General features: G+C 39.0%; 2 protein-coding genes across 3 annotated transcripts; both read right to left on the bottom strand.

Annotated features, from left to right (window-relative positions):
* Positions 1 to 445: 445 nt before the first annotated feature.
* On the bottom strand, positions 446 to 17,174 carry NIPSNAP2 (nipsnap homolog 2). The gene is made up of 10 exons (XM_039346305.1): positions 17,019 to 17,174; positions 11,980 to 12,119; positions 11,847 to 11,892; positions 11,044 to 11,138; positions 10,652 to 10,722; positions 9,081 to 9,221; positions 8,594 to 8,625; positions 6,619 to 6,713; positions 4,567 to 4,650; positions 446 to 1,983 (listed from the first exon to the last, which is right to left on the bottom strand). The coding sequence occupies exons 1-10, from the start codon at positions 17,111 to 17,113 to the stop codon at positions 1,919 to 1,921; spliced, it is 864 nt and encodes a 287-aa protein (XP_039202239.1). The 5' UTR covers positions 17,114 to 17,174; the 3' UTR covers positions 446 to 1,918.
* Positions 17,175 to 18,911: 1,737 nt separating this feature from the next.
* On the bottom strand, positions 18,912 to 23,523 carry MRPS17 (mitochondrial ribosomal protein S17). Of its 2 annotated transcripts, none has more exons than XM_039346304.1 (3): positions 22,680 to 22,740; positions 21,478 to 21,626; positions 18,912 to 19,469 (listed from the first exon to the last, which is right to left on the bottom strand). In XM_039346304.1, exons 2-3 carry the CDS (start codon positions 21,598 to 21,600, stop codon positions 19,179 to 19,181), a joined length of 414 nt encoding a protein of 137 aa, XP_039202238.1. In that variant the 5' UTR covers positions 21,601 to 21,626; positions 22,680 to 22,740; the 3' UTR covers positions 18,912 to 19,178. The 2 variants fall into 2 exon arrangements, with proteins under 2 accessions (XP_039202238.1, XP_039202237.1); XM_039346303.1 differs by lacking the exon at positions 22,680 to 22,740 and adding an exon at positions 23,439 to 23,523 and having other exon boundaries at positions 19,041 to 19,469.
* Between the last annotated feature and the right edge of the window lie 47 nt (positions 23,524 to 23,570).

Here is a 23,570-nt window from a genome sequence, read left to right as displayed (position 1 = left end):
CAAGTTGATCACTAGAAGTCAGCAAAGCCTAGATACTTAGTATTTGGTGGATCCTCTGGTGGAGCAGGTCCTGGAACCTCCCAGGAAGTATTTATTGTGGATCAAGATGGTTGTGCAGCTTCTTTTTCAGCTGTCCTCAGAACAATTCTCCAGAGAAGCATGTCTTCCTCTATCAGCCTGGTCTTGTGGACAATCCTTTTGTGTGAAAATCAGTCAGAGTGGTCTCTAGAATGCTATCCTTATTAAAGCACAAATAATTCTATTCATCTATTATGGGGTGGATTGTCTTTTCATGTACTATTCTGTCATTCCAGCTCCACAAGTCAGATTAAAATACCTTATGTAAGGAAATTCAGTTCAGTGAATTCAATGAGAGTTTATATTCTGTCTCCAAGCAAAAGGAAACAATATCTAATAATAATCAGTAAAACTCAAACAATGCCCATGATATGAGAAAATCAATAGGATTTTATTATGTTTTGCCAAAATCACTGAAATGTTGGATACATCGTAGATGATAGATAACAGTGTATTACACTGATTCATCAACTTACAAGATAATCACTTCAATGTATCTACATTATACACACATATAAAAAAATCCATCTATTCTAAAAGAAAATCAAAAACAGACAATTAGACTTGGCAGAAACATTAATTTGTCTTTATTTTAAGTAATTTAATAGGCAATCTTTTTATTACCATTTCCAAATTGTCATCTATAAAAGAATCCCACAGAAATAGTTGAAATGTTTTTTTTTTTAAATCCGTCCATATCCTACTTTACTGTGTAAGTCTAGGAGTGTTTATAAAATATTTTAAGACACTGATCTTTCTTTAGCTGATTCTCATGCTATAGATTAGGGAATTCCCTAGATATGTTACACTGAAGGTCATCCCAAAGCTGAAGATATATGGCTTGAACCTCATCTAATTGCACAGCCATCTACAATACATTCTGGGGGTCTTTTTTGCCACTGACTCTTGATTGAAACAGAGCAATCAGGATGGGGTATTTACAGATGAGAAGCAAGGGGATGAGTGCCTTTACTCTGCAATTAATTGCAGAGTTCCCAACAAACAAATACGAGAGGGAAGGTTTTGAAGAAAAATGAGAAATAGATTTAATCATCACTTTTCCCCTATTGACAACAGCTCCACTTTGGGGGGAATTGGTCTTATTAAACACAATGGGACTTACTTATGAGTAAAAGCTGACAGATGCAAATTGCACAGGTATTTGCACATCAAACTATATTTAAAAACTTCCAGATTTTTTTTCTTCTGATAGTCTTAACTTCGCATCTACATTCCTAGTGTCTTTGAGAGAACAATGGTGACTTTTAGCCATACTATAGTCACAGGAAACACCTTTGCTCTTAGGAGCAACTGGTAACAAACATTCTTGAGGTACACCTTTCCTAGGAAGAAGAAAGCAACCGTGCCATTTACCCTCTACACAAATTTGGCGAAGCGGAAGAAGGGAAGAAGGCTTTCCCCAGCAATGATTTGTACCACAAAGCCCAATAAGCTGAATAAGCAGATATGAAGGCGAAAATGTTCAATTGATAAGTCTCCCTGTAATAAAATGTAGATGTTCAAGTGGTTAAGCTCATGCAACTCTCACTGAAGCATGTATGTTTCCATCAGTGTTTGCTGGCTGTACAAATGCTTGAGCGTGTGTAAGTTATATGGCTGAAAACTAAGACTTAAATGATCACCCTGCAAATCTTCCAAATAGATTTGTAAGTGCTCCTGCAGAATCCGAAGAAAAGAGTTCTTATTTACCAGCCTCAGTATATAATACTTTGGGACATCAAGGTTTTTACTGCCAAACACATGCCATCAAAATTAACTAAAAAACAACAACAAAAAAGTCAATTTAAATCAATGCATAGGCATCAGCTGACCAGTAGCTTTATTGAAGTGGAGAAATCTTCAAGGGTATCATAATTCTGGATTCCATTTCCTGAATAAGGGGCACTGAAAATAAATAAAAACAAATAAGGTGATACATATGACACAGCCAACCAAAGGAAATACAAGGCACATTCCTGGAGACCAAAGAGCTGGTGAAAATAGCCACCACAACTATAAACATTTATTCAGAAGTGGTTGAGGTATTATAGAAAAAGCTGTAGTCATGCCTAATATCTGCAGTTACACAGAGAACCAAGTCAGTAGCATCTGCAAGAGGGTAAAAAACATCCAATACAGCAGTTGCAAGTGTGCAAATGAAGCACTACCTTTTTACACAGGTGTATGATACAAAAAGGGGCAGGGATTCCCTCCTGCAATTATGGCCACAATCTTGACCCCCTCCTGGATGTCTCTGCTCTAAGCAGCTTTACATGGACAAAGATGCAGCGTGGGGGAAATCCCGATACAATATGTGATGGCAGCCTTGTTCTGCAGCATTTTGAAACTTTTCTCAGAGTTTAGATAAGAAAAAAAGAGCAACCTATGAGACGGAGCCTAGAGTGGGATGAGGTTGAGAAACAGAGAAACAAAAAGTGACAACAGGAAGATAAAAAAGGGAAAGGGAGGCAGAATAATTAGAAATTCTGAGCTAAAGGGCCTCCTTTATCAAAGCAGCATCAGGACACAGCAATAACTCCCCAAAAACTCAGCTGGTACTCAGGGGCTGGAAGTAGAAGAGTCAAGGACATGATTCAAATAGGCAATCTGTTTACATCACAGCCCTAATAATGCAGATCACTGACTACAGAGTCTAGCAATCCTGTTTTCTACATATAAGAGCCTGAGGATTTTAATCTTACATGTATTTCTCCTGTCCAGATTTCAGGTCGCTCATTTCTCATTTTGGAAATGGAGAGAAGTCACTCTTTGATTTGATAATAAAATTTGTCTGGTCTCCAGCTCTCTGTCTTCAGACTTGGCAGCTTCAAAGCCCGTTCAGGTAGTCCTCAACTTATGACCACAATTTCTGTTGCTACATTTGTTAAGTGAGTTTTGCCCGATTTTACAATCTTTCTTGCCAGTTGTTAAAGTGAGTCACTACAGTTGGTAAGTTAGTAACACGATTGTTAAGTGACTCTGGCTTCCCCATTGACTTTGCTTGTCAAAAGGTCGCAGAAGATGATCACTGGACTCTGCAACTGTCATAAATATGAATTGGGTGATCTGAATTTTGATCAGGTGACCATTGAGATGCTGCAATGGTTGTTAAATGTGAAAAATGGTCACAAGTCACTTTTTTCAGTCATGTTGTAACTTTGAACAGTCACTAAGTGAACTGTTGTAAGTCAAGGACTACCTATACTCTCAGCCCTGGCAGCATAACAAGCTCCACACATGATGAGCATCATTGATGATATTGTTTCCCCAAATCCCTAACTTTGCTGATCCCAGCATCCATCTTCAGTAGAAGACTTTATCTTTAATTTTCATTAATATAAATAACTATAGAAATATGATCTAAAATGCTTTGCTAATCTAATCCATCTCCAGTTACAGCACAAAAACTACCCTGAAATCAGACCTCCCCGTTAGCCATCTGTCAGCCTAGTCCTGAGGACCACAGGTCCTTGGAGAAGAGAACTGTATCTAAAGAGGAAACAACCAAGAGGAAAAACTAAAAAGTTTCAGGGCCACAATACCTTACTTTTTTTATTCATTCACAAAATTTCTACCCTATTGCAATCTAATGCCTCCGAGAGGCTTAAACAAAATTCAAAACAAGTTGTAACATCAAAATCCCAAGAGGGGCCATCCAGAATTATATAAGCAAGAGGTAAGAACTGATAAGAACAGGGGGAAAAGAATTCAAAGGCGGTGTCCTATACAGTATCAGCTTAAGAGAATGCCTTTGAAAAAAATATGGAAGTCATTGTAATGAGATAAGTTAGGATTGAGATATTATTGTAGTTTTTATTAGTAATTAATTGTGAATATGAATTGAGATGTTTGTCAAATCTGATTTACCATGTTCAATGTTTTTAATTTTTTTTTCTTTTTTTGTTATTCAATAAAAAAAAAAGAGAATGCCTTTGAAAAGAGTTCTGAGCATAGCATTATTCCTGCAAGGAGGCTGCTCCAAAGTGTGAGGCTGCCATAGAACAGCAGTCCCTTCTAGCTTCAGCCTCTCTTCCTAAATTTCTCAGCAGTTTCTCCCTGAAAATTCTAACAGACTGAACTGACACTGGCTGAAACACAGAGTCTTGTAGGTATAATATGCCAACTGTCTCATAAATTCCTTTACAGGTCTAAATCAGAGCCTCTTATGCATCTGCAAGCCAAACAGCAATCAATGCAGGGTCCACAAATTGGTAAAATCTTTCTCATCTCCAGGAGCCAATAAGTATGTGGGCCACTGCACTCTGGAGCACTTGAAGAGTTTCTGGGTAATCTTTAAGAGCAGCCTGATACAAGGGATATTGAAGTATCCCAGGGTATTTAATATTTGTAAGCTGTCCAGAGTTGTCTTTGAGTTACTGTAGCCACCTTCTCTGCAAACTGGTACACTAGTCAAAGTAGAGCATAGGCACCTCTGGCCATGGCTTCTGCACGCTATTTAAGCAGGAGCTGTAAGGTTTAAACTGTTACCCGTATAATACACGAGCTCATCCCATCCATGCTTGTTCCAGGCAGAATTCCTTATGTCTTCTCTCGTCTGCAAGTCTTTGTAAGCTGGAAGCATTCGTAGAAAAAAGATTCGTAGCTTCAGTAATGTGATAGCCATCAATAAGTTTAAATTACAACAAAATGCCATTCAGTGTGATAATTACAAGTGTCAATGTACCATTTAACATATATCCTCCTGATACTGGTCATTCGTTTTATTTTTCATTCTTTCAGGATGGCCAAGAGCACTTCAAAGTGATTTAGCTTCTAACAGAAACAAAGCTGAGTTCCTAGGCAGATGACCCAGGCTACCAACAATTCATGTTGAAGAATTCTTAGCTATCTATAAAAGAAAAATAAAGTAGTATGGTGCTATGGAGGCCAGGGAATGACTCAGAATATGGGAGAAGAAAACAGTGAATGTTGCCATTTTAACATGAACAAAATCCACATTTTCCAAGAGAATGTTAAAAGAATGCAAATAAAAGTTGAATTTGCTTTTACGTTGGACTGAACTAGAAGACGTAATGAAGTATATGTCCAAGGCAGGAGTACAAAATGTGCAGCCTGCCAACCTCACTTTTGCAGCCTCCGGTGCATCAGAGCAAGACCAAAGCTTTCAGTCTTTTTGTTGTATTTTTGGTCCCTTGACAAGCATGGGGTTAATGCAGTGGTTCTCAACCTGTAGGTCGGGACCCTATTTGGGGTCGAACGACCATTTCACAGGGGTCGCCAAACAACGCAGTCCACCATTTTTTTCCCCTTTTCCTTAGCTGTGCTACTCCCTTTTATTCTATTGGCTTTTGAAAGCCAATAGAATAGACTCTCTTGAATAGAGTCTAATTCTATTGGCTTTCAAAAACCAATAGGAATTGTCCAGGCTGTCTCTACCCTGCTGAGCCCGCCAAAAGTCCCATTCTGCAAATGGTGCTGCACCAGTTGAGTAGTCCTCGACTTACGACCAGTTGAGTAGTCCTCGACTTACGACCGGTTGGGGGGTCGCGGCATTAAAAAGGTTGAGAACCACTGGGTTAATGGAAACAAATGTGTACCTTGAGCTTTGCAGGTGCTTCAAGCACCTGTTTCATCTCTTTTAATCAGCAACAAAGAAGAGGGGATTAACCTATTTTCCAAAGCGCCAGAAGGCAAAACAAGAAACAGTGGATGGAAACTAATCAAGGAGAGAAGCAACCTAGAAGTAAGGAGACAATTCCTAACAGTGAGGATAATTAATCAGTGGAATAGCTTGTCTTCAGAACTTGTGGATGCTCCATAACTGAAGGCGTTTAAGAAACCGGACAGCCACTTATCTTGAATGATATAGGCCAGTGATAGCGAACCTTTTAGAGACCAAGTGCCCAAACTGCAACCCAAAACCCACTTATGCATCATCGGGTGCCAGGTGGGTATGGCCCATTGGCTGGGCATGGCCCATTGGCTGGGTGTGGCTGCATGGTAACAGCAGACTGGGTGGAACGAAAAAGTTCAATCAATCAATTCCAACTTAGCAAGATTTTTTTCCCCGCGAGAAGTTGAAATTGACTGATTGATTGAACCTTTTTATTTTGCACACGGAGGCAGAGGTCTAAAGCGAAAAGGTTTTATAAAACCCAGCTGAAAGCCTAGGACTGGGGCGACAGTGTGCGTGCCCACAGAGAGGGCTCTGCATGCCGCCTCTGGCACCCGTGCCATAGGTTTGCCACCCCTGATATAGGCTTTCCTGCTTGAGCAGAGGGCTGTAGAAGACCTCCAAGGTCCCTTCCAACCCTCTTATTAATCTCTCAAACCTCCCCCAAATTAAAACCTATCCACATTGTGGGCCCTGACAGGGCCTTCAAGCCAATTGGAGTTAGGCACTGATGGCCTAGAGCAGGGGCGTCAAACTGCCAGCCCGTGGACTGGTTGCATCATGCAGAGGCCGCGTCCATCCCAGCTCTGGCAATCCGAAAAGTCATGATACGTCGCGACATATCATGTGACGTGGCGAGTTTGACACCCGTGGCCTAGAGGATTAACACTGAAGTCTAGTCCTACCCCAAAGATGATGGACCATGTATAACTGCCCAATCTGTGAGAAAAATCCACCAACAGCTTCTTTATCATCCTGCCGAATACGAATAGCCCGGGCCCTGAAAGTAAGGAGACGGATGTTTACAAACCGAATGCTGCAGTTGACATAAATGCTGTGTCATATTTCAATCACAGCAATAAGCAACAGATTGCAGAGCCACACATTGCTATACATAATATTTAGAGCAATAGAAATAGTTTGGAAGACCAGAAGCCAATAGCAGTTACAGCACTAAGGTATAATTCAGCTTTATGTAGGTTACTTATAATATAAAGAATACCTTGAATCCATTAATGATTTCAAATCATTTTTATTTATTTAAAACATTTGTAGAGTCACCCATCTTAAACCAAACTCCGGTTGGCTTATTATATATTTTATTAAAACAAATCTGGCAGGGTAGTCTTCTTGATTTGTATCACAAGAACCAGCCCTGAACAATTTGTCCAGGACTACTTCAGAATTTGAAGGGTTTGAAATCAGGTTTTGCAAACACCAATCTAATTTGCCAAGGGCCAGGATCCAGATGTCCTTTAGATGCTATCATTATAAATGAGTAGGGCCCAGGATGGTATTTGTCATTCAACAACTTCTCTAAATTCCCCAGTTCTGTCCTAAATCATGTTACTGGTACTTCATATCAAACTGCTTATGCTAGGTTAGACAGTTTCAAGCACTACTGTTTATGATGACTAGCCATAACTCTTCAAGGTTCCTTATTTTCAGGATTCCAGTGGCTGCGTTATACAAAGGATTTCCTTTATTACATATGCTTTTTTCAGGCAGTTCTGAATCTTGGGTTAATTTTGTTGTTGTTGTTAGTTGAGAAGTCGTGTCCGACCCATCGCGATCCCATGGACAATGTTCCTCCAGGCCTTCCTGTCCTCTACCATCTTCTCGAGTCCATTTAAGCTCATGCCTACTGCTTCAGGGACTCCATCCAGCCACCTCATTCTCTGTTGTCCCTTTCTTCTATTGCCCTCAATCTTTCCCAGAATTAGCCTCTTCAGTATTTTTGCCATGAAAACCCCATGGACAGTACCAAAAGGCAAAAAGAAGGGTTAATTAGCCTGTCCTAAAATAACAGACCAGCCACTTTACATAGAAAGTCAGATAAAAGTGACATTTTCCTAATGATTCATATTAATATAGTCTTGAACTGGAAAAAAATGGGATCAATGTATGAATATGTCTGGAACAAATTCTTACTTTGTCCTTTAGATTAAAAACATTTGTGGCCAACACTACTCACGAGGATATTACCCAAAATAATTATCAGCTTGATGTGGCAATGCTACATAATTTAATTTTACTTATATTTACAATCAGTTCAACAAAGCAAGCTCCTACTCTTCTCATTTTGCAGGGGAGAGTCTGAGGCTCAACCTAGTCGTAAAATTCTGCACATCTAAAAATAAAAGATATAAACTGCATTATAGGTATGATTTATTCTTGTCATTATTTATACCAACAATACTTATGGTACATGTTTTATTCCTAAAAAGCTAGAAAATTATTTTCTTATTTTAATTCTGTAACATGCACCTTTATTTTTCCTAGTAATGGGTTTGTTTAGCATAAAGGGGCTTGCCCTTCTGAGTTAATAGAGAATTAGGTAATGGTGAATGATCAAGCAGAAAGTCACTGGCATAAGCTATGCTTAGAAATATATATGAAAGCTTCTGATAGATTTTTCTTGAGCTATTCACAACAATAAAAGATGCTAAGGTTGAATGGGAAAATCATATTTCTCATAATCTCAACAGGTATTTGGGAAATAGAAGGTTGAATTAAATGATACCTAGTTAATCTTGCACAATTATTTTCGTTTTTAGTAATTTCCTTCCAACCCCTGCTTAAATACTGGAAGCAGCATATACACTTATATTGCAAGGAAGTTAGCCTAGAAAGCCATCTTCAATACATTATGGCTCTTACCAGTAGTTGCCCCATTCAATCATTGTTCCAGGCTGAAAAGAAACAAAATACATTAGATTTAAAAGGACTTCTTCTCAACCACAAATTGAGAATTTACCCTTGTTTCTAGAAACCATTTCAGTTTCTTTCTAAAAGCAATACAAGAACAATGACTTAACACAGTTAGCATTTGAAGTGCTTACTTCATCAAAAATATGACACTATTGTCAAAAAGTAGAATTTTCAGTAGAAAACAAATGCAGGTAGTCTTGGCACTCTAGTTAGGCATTCCTGTCAAGAACTAAACTGCCATTTTGTCTACTAGTTGTATTATCTGAATAAGCTTCCACAAGTACACACTCTTAAGGCGTTATTTCTGAGTAATTAACTACAGTTAATCCAATAAGATGCAGGCTAAGTTCTGAGATTGTATTGAAAACAAGTATGTTTCTACTTTAAAAATAAGTTATGCAAGCTCTATACCTGTGAGGAAAAAAACCCCACTCACACGTAATTGATAAGACCTTAATTCATAGATATTGGGTCCTGGCCTGGGAACAGGTTCATTCCAAAAGCTGAACTCCAAGAGCAACTGATTCTTGCGTGACAGAAGCATGCTTCCTCTTGCTTTGCGAAACTCTGTAAATTCCTAAAAAATAAATAAATACTGGATTTCTTAAGAGTATTATGAATAGACATATTTAAAAAAAATATCCAGATTCTCTTTAAATATCCATAAGGAAAAGGTCCAAATGCCCCAATCTTATTGGCTTTTCACAAAGCTTTAAAAATGTGGCTACGTACCTGGATGTGGGGCCTGGAATGTATTAAGGGCCCTGTCATTTTTGCTTTACTATTAGTTCATTAATCATCATGGCTGCTGTTTATATTTATTTGTTTTGTGGATGTTTTTATTGTTTTAATGTTTGTTAAATTGTTTTAATTGTTTTATAATTTTAGAATTGTAAGCTGTGCAAGGTCACTTGGTTGAGTTGGGGGGCTATAGAAAATGAATAAATCAATGAATGAATGAATGAATCAATGAATGAATATGAGTGATTCCTAATAGGTACCCAATTCTAGACTTGTCAATGATAATATAAATATTATTTGAATACACTTTACTTTATATAAGATTTGAGGTATATAAGCTAATCATTTTAAAGTCAAGAGAGAGAAAAAGGAGTGTGAGAATAATAATAAGAAATCTCATATACTGTAATTGTAAAATAATATAGTCTTTAAAGTAGCTTTTCCTTACCTGGTATAATTTAAATGTATTTGGCTTCAACTCCTAGAATCTCTCGTCAGCATATCCAACAGTGATTCCAGGAATTGAAGGCCAACACACGTAGAGAGCACCAGGTTGAGGAAGTCTGGATTAAAACATGTAACTTTAATTAAGACGAAGCAGTAGATAATTTTATATAGTTATAAAACTGTGATATGTTGACATAAAACCACTCATCTTTTTCTTAAATAATATAAAAGATTGATGTAATATCATAAATAAATGGTCAGGGCACTCCATTTTTTATATAAAGCTGGATAATGATGTATAGCTCCAAATAAAATTGGGCCACTAATACATGGTGATGAAGGTGCAGAAAACTTTTCCAAAATATAATCTTTCACTGGTATAGCAGTGTCCCGAAGACATGAATTCTTGGTAGAGATAGTAAGCTTACAGGAACATGACAGAAAGTGATCTATGGGTAGACAATAACTTTGCAAATAGAAGTAAATAAAGGAGCTGAGCTTTCATGGCAAAGCATCCTGAGGACTATATTCCATTAAACCAAGAGGCTCTCAAGCAGCCATTTTCAAGCCCAGAGTCTCTTCCATGTGGACACTGATTTTTTTTTCATAAGCAGCCTTTTTCATTTTCTTCTCTGATATAGCCCTGTTTGTTTTTACAGGGATTGGGGCGTGGGGGGAACAAGACACTGGGCAAAGTTATATGCAAAGTATCCAGAACAAAACATGAGTAAGATACTTTCTCTTCATGAAGAAGGGAAACTTCAGACCAGAAGTTACAAAAAAGATTAAAAAGTGTTGATAGAAATCGCTCAATTCTACCTTATTATCTCGAAGTCTACTCATGACTTCTGTAAGGGCTGGATAGCCACCTTCATATCGCCAGAGATGGACTGAAATCAAAAGATGCATATTTGAGTTATTGTTTCTTACTGGAGATACATAGGTTGCTTCCATCTGCTGAATCAGATATAAGTATTCCATAGAACATTTGAATTTTGCCGAGTCAGTATTTGCTCTTTCTTAGACTTTGCAGGACTTGAGTCTGATCAGCTCCCTGTAATCAGCCTTCTGTTAATCTAATTTGTATAGTAGATCCATTTTTTCTTGCCCATTCTTGCCCACCCTTTGCAACTTCACATCCAAACTGGAACAAAACATCTTTTGCAAACATTGGAGTAATTTTGCATTCTGCTATATGTCTTATCTCCTACCAGCCTGATCTTGCTCTCCGTACCACGTGTTCCACGTCCCCACCAGTGTACATGGATACTCCTTCCCTTCATGGATCTTTGGCAGAACGTTTTGACTGATTAAAACAAAAACAAAAGGAATGCATATAAGCTGCATGCTATCGACTTCACTTTCTCCCAAAGTATTTACAGTATTGGTGACAATTGATTGTCACTAACACTTTTATTATCTATCAGTATTCAACACAATCTAGGCTGATGTGAAAAACCTCTAAGATATCAGTGGCCAAGAATCCTTGTTAGAATCTAGATACTTTAAAATCACCTGAAAATGGGCCTTGACAAAGGAAAATCTGCACTTTTATTTCTTTTAAGAAGAGCCCTTCAAGAGTATTTCGGCACAGTTAATGTGGGTATTTCTCATATTTAATAGCATAATTATGACTTTTACACATTGAGCAGAATGAGGTGGTAGAATCCTGAACAACAGAACCATAGGAGTTTTATGGCTTATCTTACAGTATGCAAAATCTCCCTGCATGTACAAAAATGCATATGGGGAAAAGATTCTAGCTCTCTGTTGTTTTTTTTCAGTGATTTGTTTCAACACAGAATTCAAATACTATCCATTTTATAATCTGAGATAACTTATTCTTGCTCCTTTCAAGCGAGCAGATGAACTATTTGCCTAATCTTACTGTATGTACAGTATGTTTACCTAGAAGTCTTACTGAGTTCATAAAATTGGCTCCTAAGTAAATATGCATAAGATTTAGAATCTGATACCTGGATTTGAAAGCATCTAGCCGGATATCAGGACTTACCAAAGTTTGTTGTAGGAGTCTAGACATTCCGGTTTGACATTGTGAACTGAAACATCAAACATCCATGTTAAATGGTTGAGAGAAAGGCACAAACTCTAATAGAGAAATATTAAATATAGAAATAGACACTCACATTGCAATTTATAAAGGCTGCTAGTCTCCTTTTTGGCTAAGAGGTTGGAGTGAGCATCTTTCCTGGGATCAACCTTGCGGACAAAAAGTGATTTTAACCAACTTTCTTCTCCAGATTGGTTATGTGATAAGGCAAGACCCCTGCAAGAAATGGTTGAAATATAAAATCTAAATTATATTCATTGTTAATTCCCAACATTGCATTTATTTTTGTACAAATATCTTTTTAGGTAAAATTATGTTTATGTATATTTAAAATTTGGATAAGCTTATATGCACGCACACAAATAAAAGATCCAAATGTATTTTTTAAAGTGTTTACCGCTATATTCTTCTGTTTTTAAATATATTTTGTCAATATTCTTTATTTTGGTAAAAAAGAAAGCACAATTTTAAAGAAGTCTTAAGTAACTAGTTTGTTGTCAGAGAACTTTTTCAAGGATTTTAGAGTGCAAGCATAGCTTGACAACTATGTCTGCTATCAAGGAAGATATCCCTGGAAATAGTCCTGCAAGAAGGGGACGACAGAGAATGAGGTGGCTGGATCAGTAGACGTGAGCTTAAATGGACTCCAGAAGATGGTGGAGAACAGGAAGGCCTGGAGGAACATTGTCCATGGGATCGCAATGGGTCGGACACGACTTTGCAGTTAACAACAACAACAACAAGTGACATTAAGATGATAATTTCCACTGTGGAGCAATGGGGACTTTTCAAAACAAGCAGAAGAACTAAAACTTCGTATCTTTTTTTTAAAAAAAAAATAATTTGGTGTTGCAAATAGTGAATCAAAAGAGATAAGAAGTAAAGAAACCACCCTCTTACTCAAAGAAAAATTCAACTCTGCTACAACCCATTAACACAACATACATTCCTCGTCCCCCCCTCCCCATTGCTTTAATAAGCCAGGAGGGGCAGGGGTCTACAGAGCAGGAAGTTAAGCATACAGTCCCAAGGATCCTGTCCATTTCCTCAGGTTCAACAGGTTCAAACCCTTCCCAGATAACCAGGCAAGAATCCTCCCCAGGTATGTCCCCCAGACACGCAACAAGGCCAGGGTTCAACAGTGAGCAAATTTGAGTGACAAGACAGATGGACAAATTCTTCTGCAGACTCCTGCAAGGGGTCTCCAAGCCCCCTCTATGCAAAAGGACATGTATCCACCTGAAATAAGGCCATGAGATGGCTTTCCACATATGCAATAATGGTAGTGATGCTTCACCACCTTTATTGCCACAAGGTAGGCCTTAACAGTGGCTATAAGCCATGTTCTAATATATATTCAGAATGTTCTGTGTACAAGATATTAATATAGGCACAACCACAAATAGTGATCTCATATTATTGAAATATCTTTCTTGCTTCTTAATTCATGTCACAAGTGATTTGACTTAAGTGGGTAGAAGTGAATCAAACAATATGACATGAACAAGAGTTCCCGGTCTCATTGCTTGGTTTATGAGAAAACCCTGTTTCCTAGGAAACTAGAATATCTCAAGGACATTTGAATTGCCTGTACATCTTTATCAAGCATACTCTTTAACCAAGTATAAACAATGCATACCAGAGCAGCTTTATATAGTGCCTTCTACACTCTGGATTCAGTAGCTCAATCAGAACATTTTTATACAGTCTTTGTTACCAAACACTAGCCTCTATCATTCTTTAATGGTGTTTACTGCACTCATGTATATTATACATGGGTAACCTATTCATACTAACCTTACATTGGGCCCCCTAAAACATGGGGTTTGGTGACTCACTCTTTTCAATAAATAATAGTTTGGATCATCACCAGTTATTTCAGTAACGTCCTTGAGGGCATTTTGAATGATCTCAGTGTGAATGTATTTATTTTTATTTACTAAATTTATATGCTGCTCATCTTGTGGTACAAAGAGACACTGAGCTGCTGTGATTAACAGATATGGATAAGGGATTATGCTTTTCTTATTTTTAAAAAGTTAAAGTATAAAGAATAAAATAAGGTAAAAGTATATGTTCCTTTTTACACCCTAGCAGCAATTCTCTCTCAAAGCTAAAAAAAAATTGACTGGGATAACTTATCTGGACGCACCAGGTTGGGGAAGACTGCTATGAGTGGGAAATTAGAAAGGAGAACTGAAGCTGAGGTATCTAGTGCTAGAGCATAAAATAGTTTAAACCTTCATTTGAAAGAGACCTGGTATGGGTGCCGGTGAATTATCAAAGATGGCAGCGTTTCTCAACCTTGGCAATTTTAAGATGGGTGGACTTCAACTTCCAGAATTCCCCAGCCAGCAATGCTGGCTGGAGAATTCTGGGAGTTGAAGTCCATGCATCTAAAAGTAACAACACTGGACTAGATGCTGCCAAATGGCAGCTCAATCTTGGTAACTTTCAGATGGTGGATTTCAACTCATGGCTAGTTGGGGAACTCTGGGAGTACAAACCATCCATCTTAAAGTTGTCAAGGTTGAAAAACACTGGGATATGGGATGCAAAGGGCAGGGGGAAAGTTCTGGTACAGGTTTTTATTTATTACTTTTATATATCTGAGAGCCCAAGACTATAAGCTATTTAGTGTTTTCTCTCCATTTTTCCTCACAACCATATGATGCATATTTTATCCATCCACCCATCCATCACGTATCTATATTGCCCATCTCACCTAAGTGACATAAAATATGTCACAAAATATAAAAGCGTAAAGAAGAACGAAGTTAAAAACATTATTAAAAGATAGGATTACTGTATTAAAAGTTTAAACAATGGAGAGAACACCCTCACAAAATCAACCATTTCCAGGGTTGCCTAACACTCTTTGGCCCCCATGCCAATTGGCAGAGTCAGGTCTTAACAGTCTTTCTGAAGGCCAGGAGAATGGGGGCTCATCACACACAGGATCCAGGCAATGCGTGAAACCATGCTCCCCTGGTCTGCAGAAAAAACGTCCTCCATGGAACTGGTCCTTGCCACCCAAAAGTTTGGGAGTCGTTGCTTTAACCGATGGGATCCACAACATGTCCTCCCTGGTGATTGGGTGGGACACAACAATGTACTGGGAAAAGACATTCAGTAAACTTTATAGCCATGTAGAAACTTGTACAAGTAGTCCTGAACTAACAACCATTCATTTAATGACCAGTGGAAGTTACAATGGTACTGAAAAAAGTGACTTATGACTCTTTTCACACTTAGGACCATTGCTGCATCCACATGGTCACATGATCAAAATTTGGACACTTGGCAACTGACTTGTATTTATAACAGTTGCACTGTCCCAGGGTCATGTGATCACCATCTGTAACCTTCCCAGCTGGTTTCCAACAAACAAAAGCCAGATTTGCTTAATGACCGCATGATTCACTTAACTATTGCAGTGATTTGCTTAACAACTATGATAAAAGGCAATTAAATTGGGACAAATTTCACTTAACAACTGCCTTGCTTAGTAATGGAAATTTTGGACTCAATTGTTGTTGTAAATCGAGGACCACCTGTAATGGATCTCTCTGGTAAATAAAATTCAAAAAGTAGACACTTGTTTGAAATGGACAATATTATTTAAAGTATAAGCTTTCTTGGGAAGAAGCTTACTTGATCAGATGCAAAGTGATATGATTCATGTGGAATTTAAATAAATTGGGATGAGGCAAGGGAGGAGAAGACAAGGTAGTTTTGCAGATGAAAGGTGGAGGTCAGATTATGGGCACCTTATTAACAGCTGAAATGTGCTTAAGGCCCTCTTGTTTGCTAAATCCTTCCGAGATACCCTGAAATCTTTCAGTGCTCAGCTCTCTCCCACTTGATAAGATTTGTGATGAAATATCCTGAGAACGTTCTGTGTTTATTCAGCTGGTTTGATAACTCCTTGTGCCCATTTTTTTTGGGAGGGAGCACAAAGTCTGACCTGTCTGTCCTATATAGAATCCAGAAGGGCTTTGGTGGCAGATGATGGCATATATCACTGTTAAATAAAGTAATTGGGGAAAAGTCAATTCATGGGCAGAAGGTAGCCAATGGGCTTCACATAAGAAGTGAAGAGGCAGGTAAATGGAGGAGGAATGGCTTGACAAAATTTATATTAATATATTTAAGCCGATTCTTTGCCTTTTCTTAGTATAGCACACTGGGAAAGAATTGTCCAGTGCAGTGTTTCCCAAACTTGACAATTTTAAGGCATGAGGACTTCAACTCCCAGAATTTCACAGCCAGCAACGCTGGCTGTGGAATTCTGGGAGTTAAAGTCCACATGCCTTAAAATTGTCAAGTTTGGGAAACACTGGTCCAGTGGATTGCAAGTGGATGCAGTAAGAAGGAAAAATCTACAGTTGCAGCTTACTTTACATAGCATTTGGTGTACAATACTGAAATGACAGGACTGTAGCATATTATCCAATGACTACTATTAAAGGATACCTATAATCCACCATAAAGGTCTCCAAAACCACTCACAATTTAATAAGGACACAAATGGACACGTTGAAATAAAGATGAGATATACATATAATAAGGGATGGGGTGGGTGTCTCAAAACTGGCTTGCTGGGGGGCTGGGGCTTAATTATGGGAATTTCGAGAAGGAACTAGTTTACACGTGCAGAAGACTTGAGCGGGACGCCCTTTCACATGATGACTACATGATTCCATCCTCTAAATCCCGACCCCTAAACTGTCGGGATTTACCCAACACGGCCCCCACCATACAATCCAAATTCGTCCCGTGCGCACGCGTGTTGCAAGAAACCAGCCACTGGCGAGTTAGAAAGGGGGGGGGGAGCGGGCGCACCATAAGGGCTCTGAAAAGGGTTACACAGATCCAGCCTGGGCGCTCTATCATGCATTCTCTATCCATGGACGCGTTTACAGCCATTCTCTGCATGGAGCTGGAGCTCTGCTCTTCCCTCTCCCACAAGTGCCCAGAGCGAAGGAAACGAGGAGCTCCTAGGTATCACCTGATTCGCCCGTGACCTTGAGGATGACGGCGGCCGCGGAAGAGGGGAGGTGGGGAAGATGCGCTCAGCATACTCTTCCCTCCCTTTTCTGCAGCTTCGCTCACCTGAGGTAGAAAAGGCGGAAAGTGGCCCCCGGTGCAGGGAAGGGGCCACGGCGGAGGCAGCCCCCGCTCCCCCTCAGCAGCACTCCGGCCGCCATCTTGACCACCTACGCTGGCGGCTGTGGGGAACGGAGCGAGTGAGGCGCGTTGCACCTGGACAGCCACTAGAGGGCCTTGGGATAGCGAAGGGGACGGGTGTGCGTGTGAAAGAGCCAATCTGCAAATATGACGCGATTGAAAGGAAGGGTAAATGGGATAGCAAAAAAGATTTTAAGAGAACAGCCCGCGAATAAATCTCGCTACTGCTCTTTTTCCTACCTGCAAAACTTCTATAGGTTTTAGCCACGTTAAAAAAAAACAGCTCATTCAGAGGATATGGAAGAATGTTTAAGATGGGACCCTCCCCAGGAGGAGTACTTGGATTCCCCCCCTCCCCATCTATATGGCAGGGAATGCAGCCTTGAGGGAGATTTTAGATATATACTGATAGTTTATCAAAGCAAAGGATATCCCCAGATGTTTCTGTTTTTCTAAAAAACAGCAGATTGTGCTCCCCCACAATGTGAAGATTTCAATTTAAGGACAAACCAGCTCTTCAGATTCACCCTTCTACCCAGAACATGGGGATTTTTCTTTAAAATTAGGACCTTTTTATCAAATGAATATGCTTTGGCTATATAAGTATGTCTACATAAATATCACCCAGTCAATCCAAATGAAAGCTGGGACATGACACTGAAGTAAAGACTAGGATAGAGAAAGCTAGAACAGCATTCTTCAAAATGAAAAAAGGTCTTCTGCAGTCAGGACATAAGCCTAAGACTGAAAATCAGGCTTGTCAGATGCTATATTTTTCTAGCCTGCTCTGTGGACTAAAGAGTTGGTCTCTGACAGAAGGCCACCTGAAGAGACTAGAAGCATTTGAAATGCGAATTTACAGGCGGCTGTTACATATAAACTGGGTTGACAAGATCAGAAATGAGGTGATAAGCCACCTGGGAAAGCCAAGGGAAATAATCAAAACAATTAAAAAATGAAAATTAGAATATTTTGGACATGTGATGCAACACCCAGAAAAATACGGCATACTCCTATTTAATCCTCCATGGAAAGATTGAAGACAAATGAGGTCCAGGCAGAAGAAGAGCATCGTGGCTTCAAAATCTAAGGGGCTGGTTTGGACAAAATTCAGCAACACTTTTTCGTGTGGCTGCTGATAAAAACAGGATTGCCAACATGATCGCCAATGTCCGATAACGGATATGGCACAAAAAGAAGTCAATCCAAACTGATCTCCAAAGAACAAAGCAGCGTTGGCTGTAGTTAGTAGTCAGAAGAAAATCTATCAGAAAACTCCAGGGCTATATATTGGAAGCCAGGGATAAGCCATTTTGGTATTGTTGACAAAAAAATAAAAATCTACAAGAGTCATTTTATAGAGGAGATGGGCAGCATAAAAATTTAATAAAGATGTTCCCATGTAGTCATCACAAGAGCCAAATCTAATTCAAGAAATGTGATTGTATATGTCAATACAATATTACAGTAGAGTATACTTTTACTAGTAGTGTACTGTGTAGGAGAGTATTTAGGAAAATGAAATTCTGGCTAGGAAAGTTTTGGCCAACTATCAGGCATACTATATGCTGAGGAAAGTGCTGATGATGGAAATTGCTATCCAAACTTTTTTTTTTTACTAAGTAATCCTCTCATCTATAAATGGTTAAAAAAAAGTAAACCCTAAAAATAGCGTTACTCATAGAAAGCCAAACAATTGAACTGAATAGACTTCTCTGAAGTTGAATTCCCCATATTTACAGAAAGCAAATAAGTTTCAGTTCAGAGAAACATCAGAGTTGCTATTGCCACTAATAAGATACAGTATTTCCTCATCACTTTGTTTTTTGCTTTGCTTTGCTTGTTTATTATATTGGTTGTAAATGAATTCTAGTGCTTTACTGGAACTTTTTAAAGTATCCAGTCTGTACGTTGCTTTATGTACCTTCAGGCAGGAGTGAACATATAATACTTTAAAAACAAATGTTAACATTTTATTGCATGTACACACTAACTTCAGTTTATTATTAATCATGCTAACTATATATATCAATAAAATTTTTTCCTTGAGACAGGCAGATAAGTCCCAAATTATTTTCCAACCTTTCATTTGTCTGGAGAAGAAACGTTTAGTTCTTGGAGTTTTTCACTAAGAAAGCTAGTATCTCTGTCAGTCAGATTTTCTGTGTCTGCTACACTTTCCAGGAACTTCTGGCCTGCACATGGTTTCCCCGTCATGGGATCAATTACTTTCCCAACCTTGTACACAATCTCAGCAAGCTCATGTTTCACATTCTTGCTTTTTCGTTCAGGCAAAGCTTTCAGAAGGACAATGTCTCCCTCGATGCACTGCTGTTGAGGATCATAAGCAAAGTATGTTTTTCGCTTCTTGTAGAACTGTAGAAGAGGGAAAAGAACATGAAGATCAATGGATGGTGGTTGTGTTATTTTGAGAAAGTTTAAAATGATGCTTTTAGTTAGATGGGTTTAAAATCTTTACCGGGCATAAGTACCAGTATTCTGATATTTCTTTAAGAGCACCTGAAATTTGAATTGCCATAGAAAATTATATTGTTCTTTGTCCTGCTTAGTTCCAGGGTCTACTTGTTTTGTACTATGCTGACCTACTTCCTACAGTAAGTTTATTGGTGCATGATGTGGCAAGGGGTATCATTTTTCAACTAGCTTGTTGCAGAGCCTGATTTGGGCTGTGAGGGAGTGACTAGCTCAAGGTCACTCAGCTGGCTTTTGTGGTTGGTAGCATCGTGGGAAATACTACATAAAATATTTTACAAATGTGAGGGCTTTGAGTTTAAAGACTGCAATTAAAAAAACAGATAAAGAATTAGTGCAGATACATAGTATGCCTCCGTTCACTTTATCCATGTGACAACCATATGTATGCAATTTAGCTTAACACAATGCTTACTGGTGGCTACCCAGTGAACTTTTTAGATTGGAAATATTACTAATTTCTCTAATTTGATATTTTCCTCACTGGCATTAATGTCAATGAACAATACTGTATAGTAACTGATTTACACAGAAAAACAGAATCTTCTAGTCCAACCCTTGCTCAAGCAGAAAACCCTATACCATTTCAGATAAATGGTTGTCCAATCTCTTCTTAAAAACCTCCAATGATGGAGCACCCACAACTTCTGGAGGCAACCATGATATCCTTGCTTCAATCAGATTGTACCCAAACATGAGACAGAAGAGACTGAAATAAAGAAGACCCCTCAAGGAAGTTTACCCACCAGTATCTAATTATTTAATAGAATTTGACTGGGCAACTACAATAGGAAAAATTAAAAAAGATAATACAATCTTAATTCAAAGCCTACAATTGACACTCTCAGCCAGCCAGTGCTACTATGCAGTGGTTCTCAACCTGTGGGTCGGGACCCCATTTGGGGTCAAATGACCATTTCATGGGGGTCGCCAAACAACGCAGTCTGCCATTTTTTTCCCCCTTTTCCTTAGCTGTACTACTCCCTTTTATTCTATTGGCTTTTGAAAGCCAATAGAATAGACTCTCTTGAATAGAGTCTAATTCTATTGGCTTTCAAAAGCCAATAGGAATTGTCCAGGCTGTCTCTGCCCTGCTGAGCCTGCCAAAAGTCCCATTCTGCAAACAGTGCTGCACCAGTTGAATAGTCCTCGACTTACGACCGGTTGAATAGTCCTCGACTTACGACCGGTTGGGGGTCGCGGCATTAAAAAGGTTGAGAATCACTGTACTACAGTATCACCTTTGTCTCCTTATCTCATGAGAAAAGGAAACTCTTTAACAGATCCTCTTTAGTGTTGTAAAAGATGCCAAAGATAGATAGATATAGTCACAATTAGTTGAACTAATTTTCAGTGCCATAATTCAGACATAGATTTATAAACGAAATATGTACAGAATTAACTTTCTTCACTGTTACCCATAGCCAATTCAATATATTTGTGATTTATGCAGTTTTCCTGGGTTTCTAGAAATTTGAACCGGTTTTGTTTTAAAAACATACAAACTTTAACCAATGCAAAGATCAACATTTCCTGTGCCTGCACCAAACTATATTTCTCAAGTCAATACAACCTTGTGCCTTTCTCTTCTTGATTTTTTTTTTGGCTTTTTATTTTAAAATAACATACTTAGAAATATTATAAAGGTATTGTCGGACCAGATGAAATTTGAATTAACTGCATGTTAGCATTAAATTAGGATCTGGCATAAAGTGGTTGTAGAACACTTTTTAAGACACACAGCATCTTATAAAATCCCAGCATTGTATTTTTATGTTATCTTTTGTCACAATATCTCACAATAATGATTTTCTCAGTAACTCCATGAATTAGGCAATTCAAGAAATTGAAGCTTAACAGCTTACACTCTCAGCTCTGAATAAATCTTTACCTTTAATAAATAGGGGTCCAGTACCAGCCTTGTTACTCTCACTTTAGCTGTTTGGTGCATTTTGGTTCCAATTACTTTCCCTATGATCCATTTTGCATGAACAACTCCACGTAATGCAGACATGGCTTGGTTGCTAACATTCAGATATTCTGTAAAATAAATGTAAGCATAATTTTAGTAAAGAACTTTCATGCATTGCTGAAGCCAACACACCTAGAAAACCTGCTAACATATAATTTTTCCTGTATTTCAACTTTCTTCTTAGAAATGATTTATTATGATTAATATAGTTATCCATCTCAATTGATTATGGGCAGCTTACAAGATTAAAACAATAACCCTGCTAGACAATTCCTTGGTGCCTAAGAAAACCCTCAACTTACCCATAACAACAAAGCCCATTTACTTTTTACCCAAATACCTGGGGGAACAGCTAGTTCTTCAATGCCTTGCAAAAGGCTAACAAGGTTGGAGTAATCTGAATCTCCAGAGGATAATGTTCCCTAGGGCAGGTGGAGCCAGGCTCCATAAAGATTACACTATGTAATAGAAGGGACTGAGACTGTATTACAAATAGTGAGGTGGGCAGAAACAATGGGAGAGAGGTGTCCCACAAATAACCTGGCCCTATGATTGTTATAGATAATGACCAGCACCTTGAACTGCACCCAAGAGCCTACTTGGAGCCAGTACAGCTTGCAGAGCTGGGTTACAAGGAATGCCAAAAACTGCCTATACCACTGCGTTCTGGACCACCTGCAGCTTTTGCGTGCACTTTAAGGGCAGTCCCATGTACAGTGTGTTACAGTAATCCAAGCAGATGAGTCACCATAAGCAAGTAACTGCTGTCCAGGAAGGTGTGCAATTGGTGCACAAGACAAATCTGTACAAGACCCCCTCTGGATATCACCTGGGGACTTCTGGGATTTGAAGACCACACATTCTGAAGTTGCTGAGGTTTGAGAAACACTTGTCTAAAATGTGCAGGAGTAAGGAGTATTAGGCACGTTTGCTGCTTTGAGTTATTTATAAAAATAAAAGTGGGATATAAAATAATTATCATTCTGACATCAACGTTATAGTTCTAGTGGACAATCACTTAAATATGAGCCAGCAGTGTGCTGCAACTGCCAAAAAGGCCAACACAGTGCTGGGCTGCATTAACAGAGGGATAGAATCAAGATCACGTGAAGTGTTAATACCACGTTACAATGCCCTGGTAAGGCCACACTTGGAATACTGCATCCAGTTTTGGTCACCACGATGTAAAATAGATGTTGAGACTCTAGAAAGAATACAGAGAAGAGCAACAAAGATGATTAGGGGACTGGAGGCCAAAGCATATAAGGAAAGGCTGCTGGAATTGGGTATGTCTAGTTTAATGAAGAGAAGGACGAGGGGGGGCATAATAGCAGTATTCCAATATCTCAGGGGCTGCCACAAAGAAGGAGTTAAGCTATTTTCCAAGGCACCTGAAGACAGGGCAAAAGCAACGGATGTAAACTAATCAAGGAGAGAAGCAACCTAGAAATAAGGAGAAACTTCCTGACAGTTAGAACAATTAACCAGTGGAACAACCTGCCTCCAGAAGTGGTGAATTGCTCCAACACTGGAAGTTTTTAAGAAGAGACTGGACAGCCATTTGTCTGAAATGGTATAGTGTTTCTTGCCTGAGCAGGGGGTTGGAGTAGATGACCTCCAAGGTCCCTTCCAACTTTTTATTTGTATTATTTATTATTATTATTATTATTATTATTATTATTATTACTCTTCTCTACCGGTGATCTTAAAGGTGCCAGACGGGAGATAACACTCGAAATTAACTGCCTCCCAGTACGGCTCCCACGAATCCGCCGTTCCCGTTTGGTTCTCACCCCCACAGAGGGAGGAATACACCACTTTCTCCGCGTCCCGGATAACCCATTTGCGCCCCCTCCCTCGAAGTCATTCAAAGCCCTTACTCTCTGCTCGGTCTCAAGACTGGAAACCAGGAGGTGGAATCCAAAAAAGGAAAAGGCGGAGCCAGAGCCGGAAGGATCGCCGTTTCCGTAATGACGCGATTAGAAAAGGAGGGGGCGTGGTTGCCGCTGCCT

This window comes from Crotalus tigris, unplaced genomic scaffold, assembly GCF_016545835.1.
Source record: "Crotalus tigris isolate CLP2741 ecotype Arizona unplaced genomic scaffold, ASM1654583v1 scf7180000017987.690289119674:8195010, whole genome shotgun sequence".
Taxonomy (NCBI): Eukaryota; Metazoa; Chordata; class Lepidosauria; order Squamata; family Viperidae; genus Crotalus; species Crotalus tigris.
Note: the sequence above shows the minus strand (reverse complement) of the source record. Positions and strands in the feature narration are given on the sequence as shown.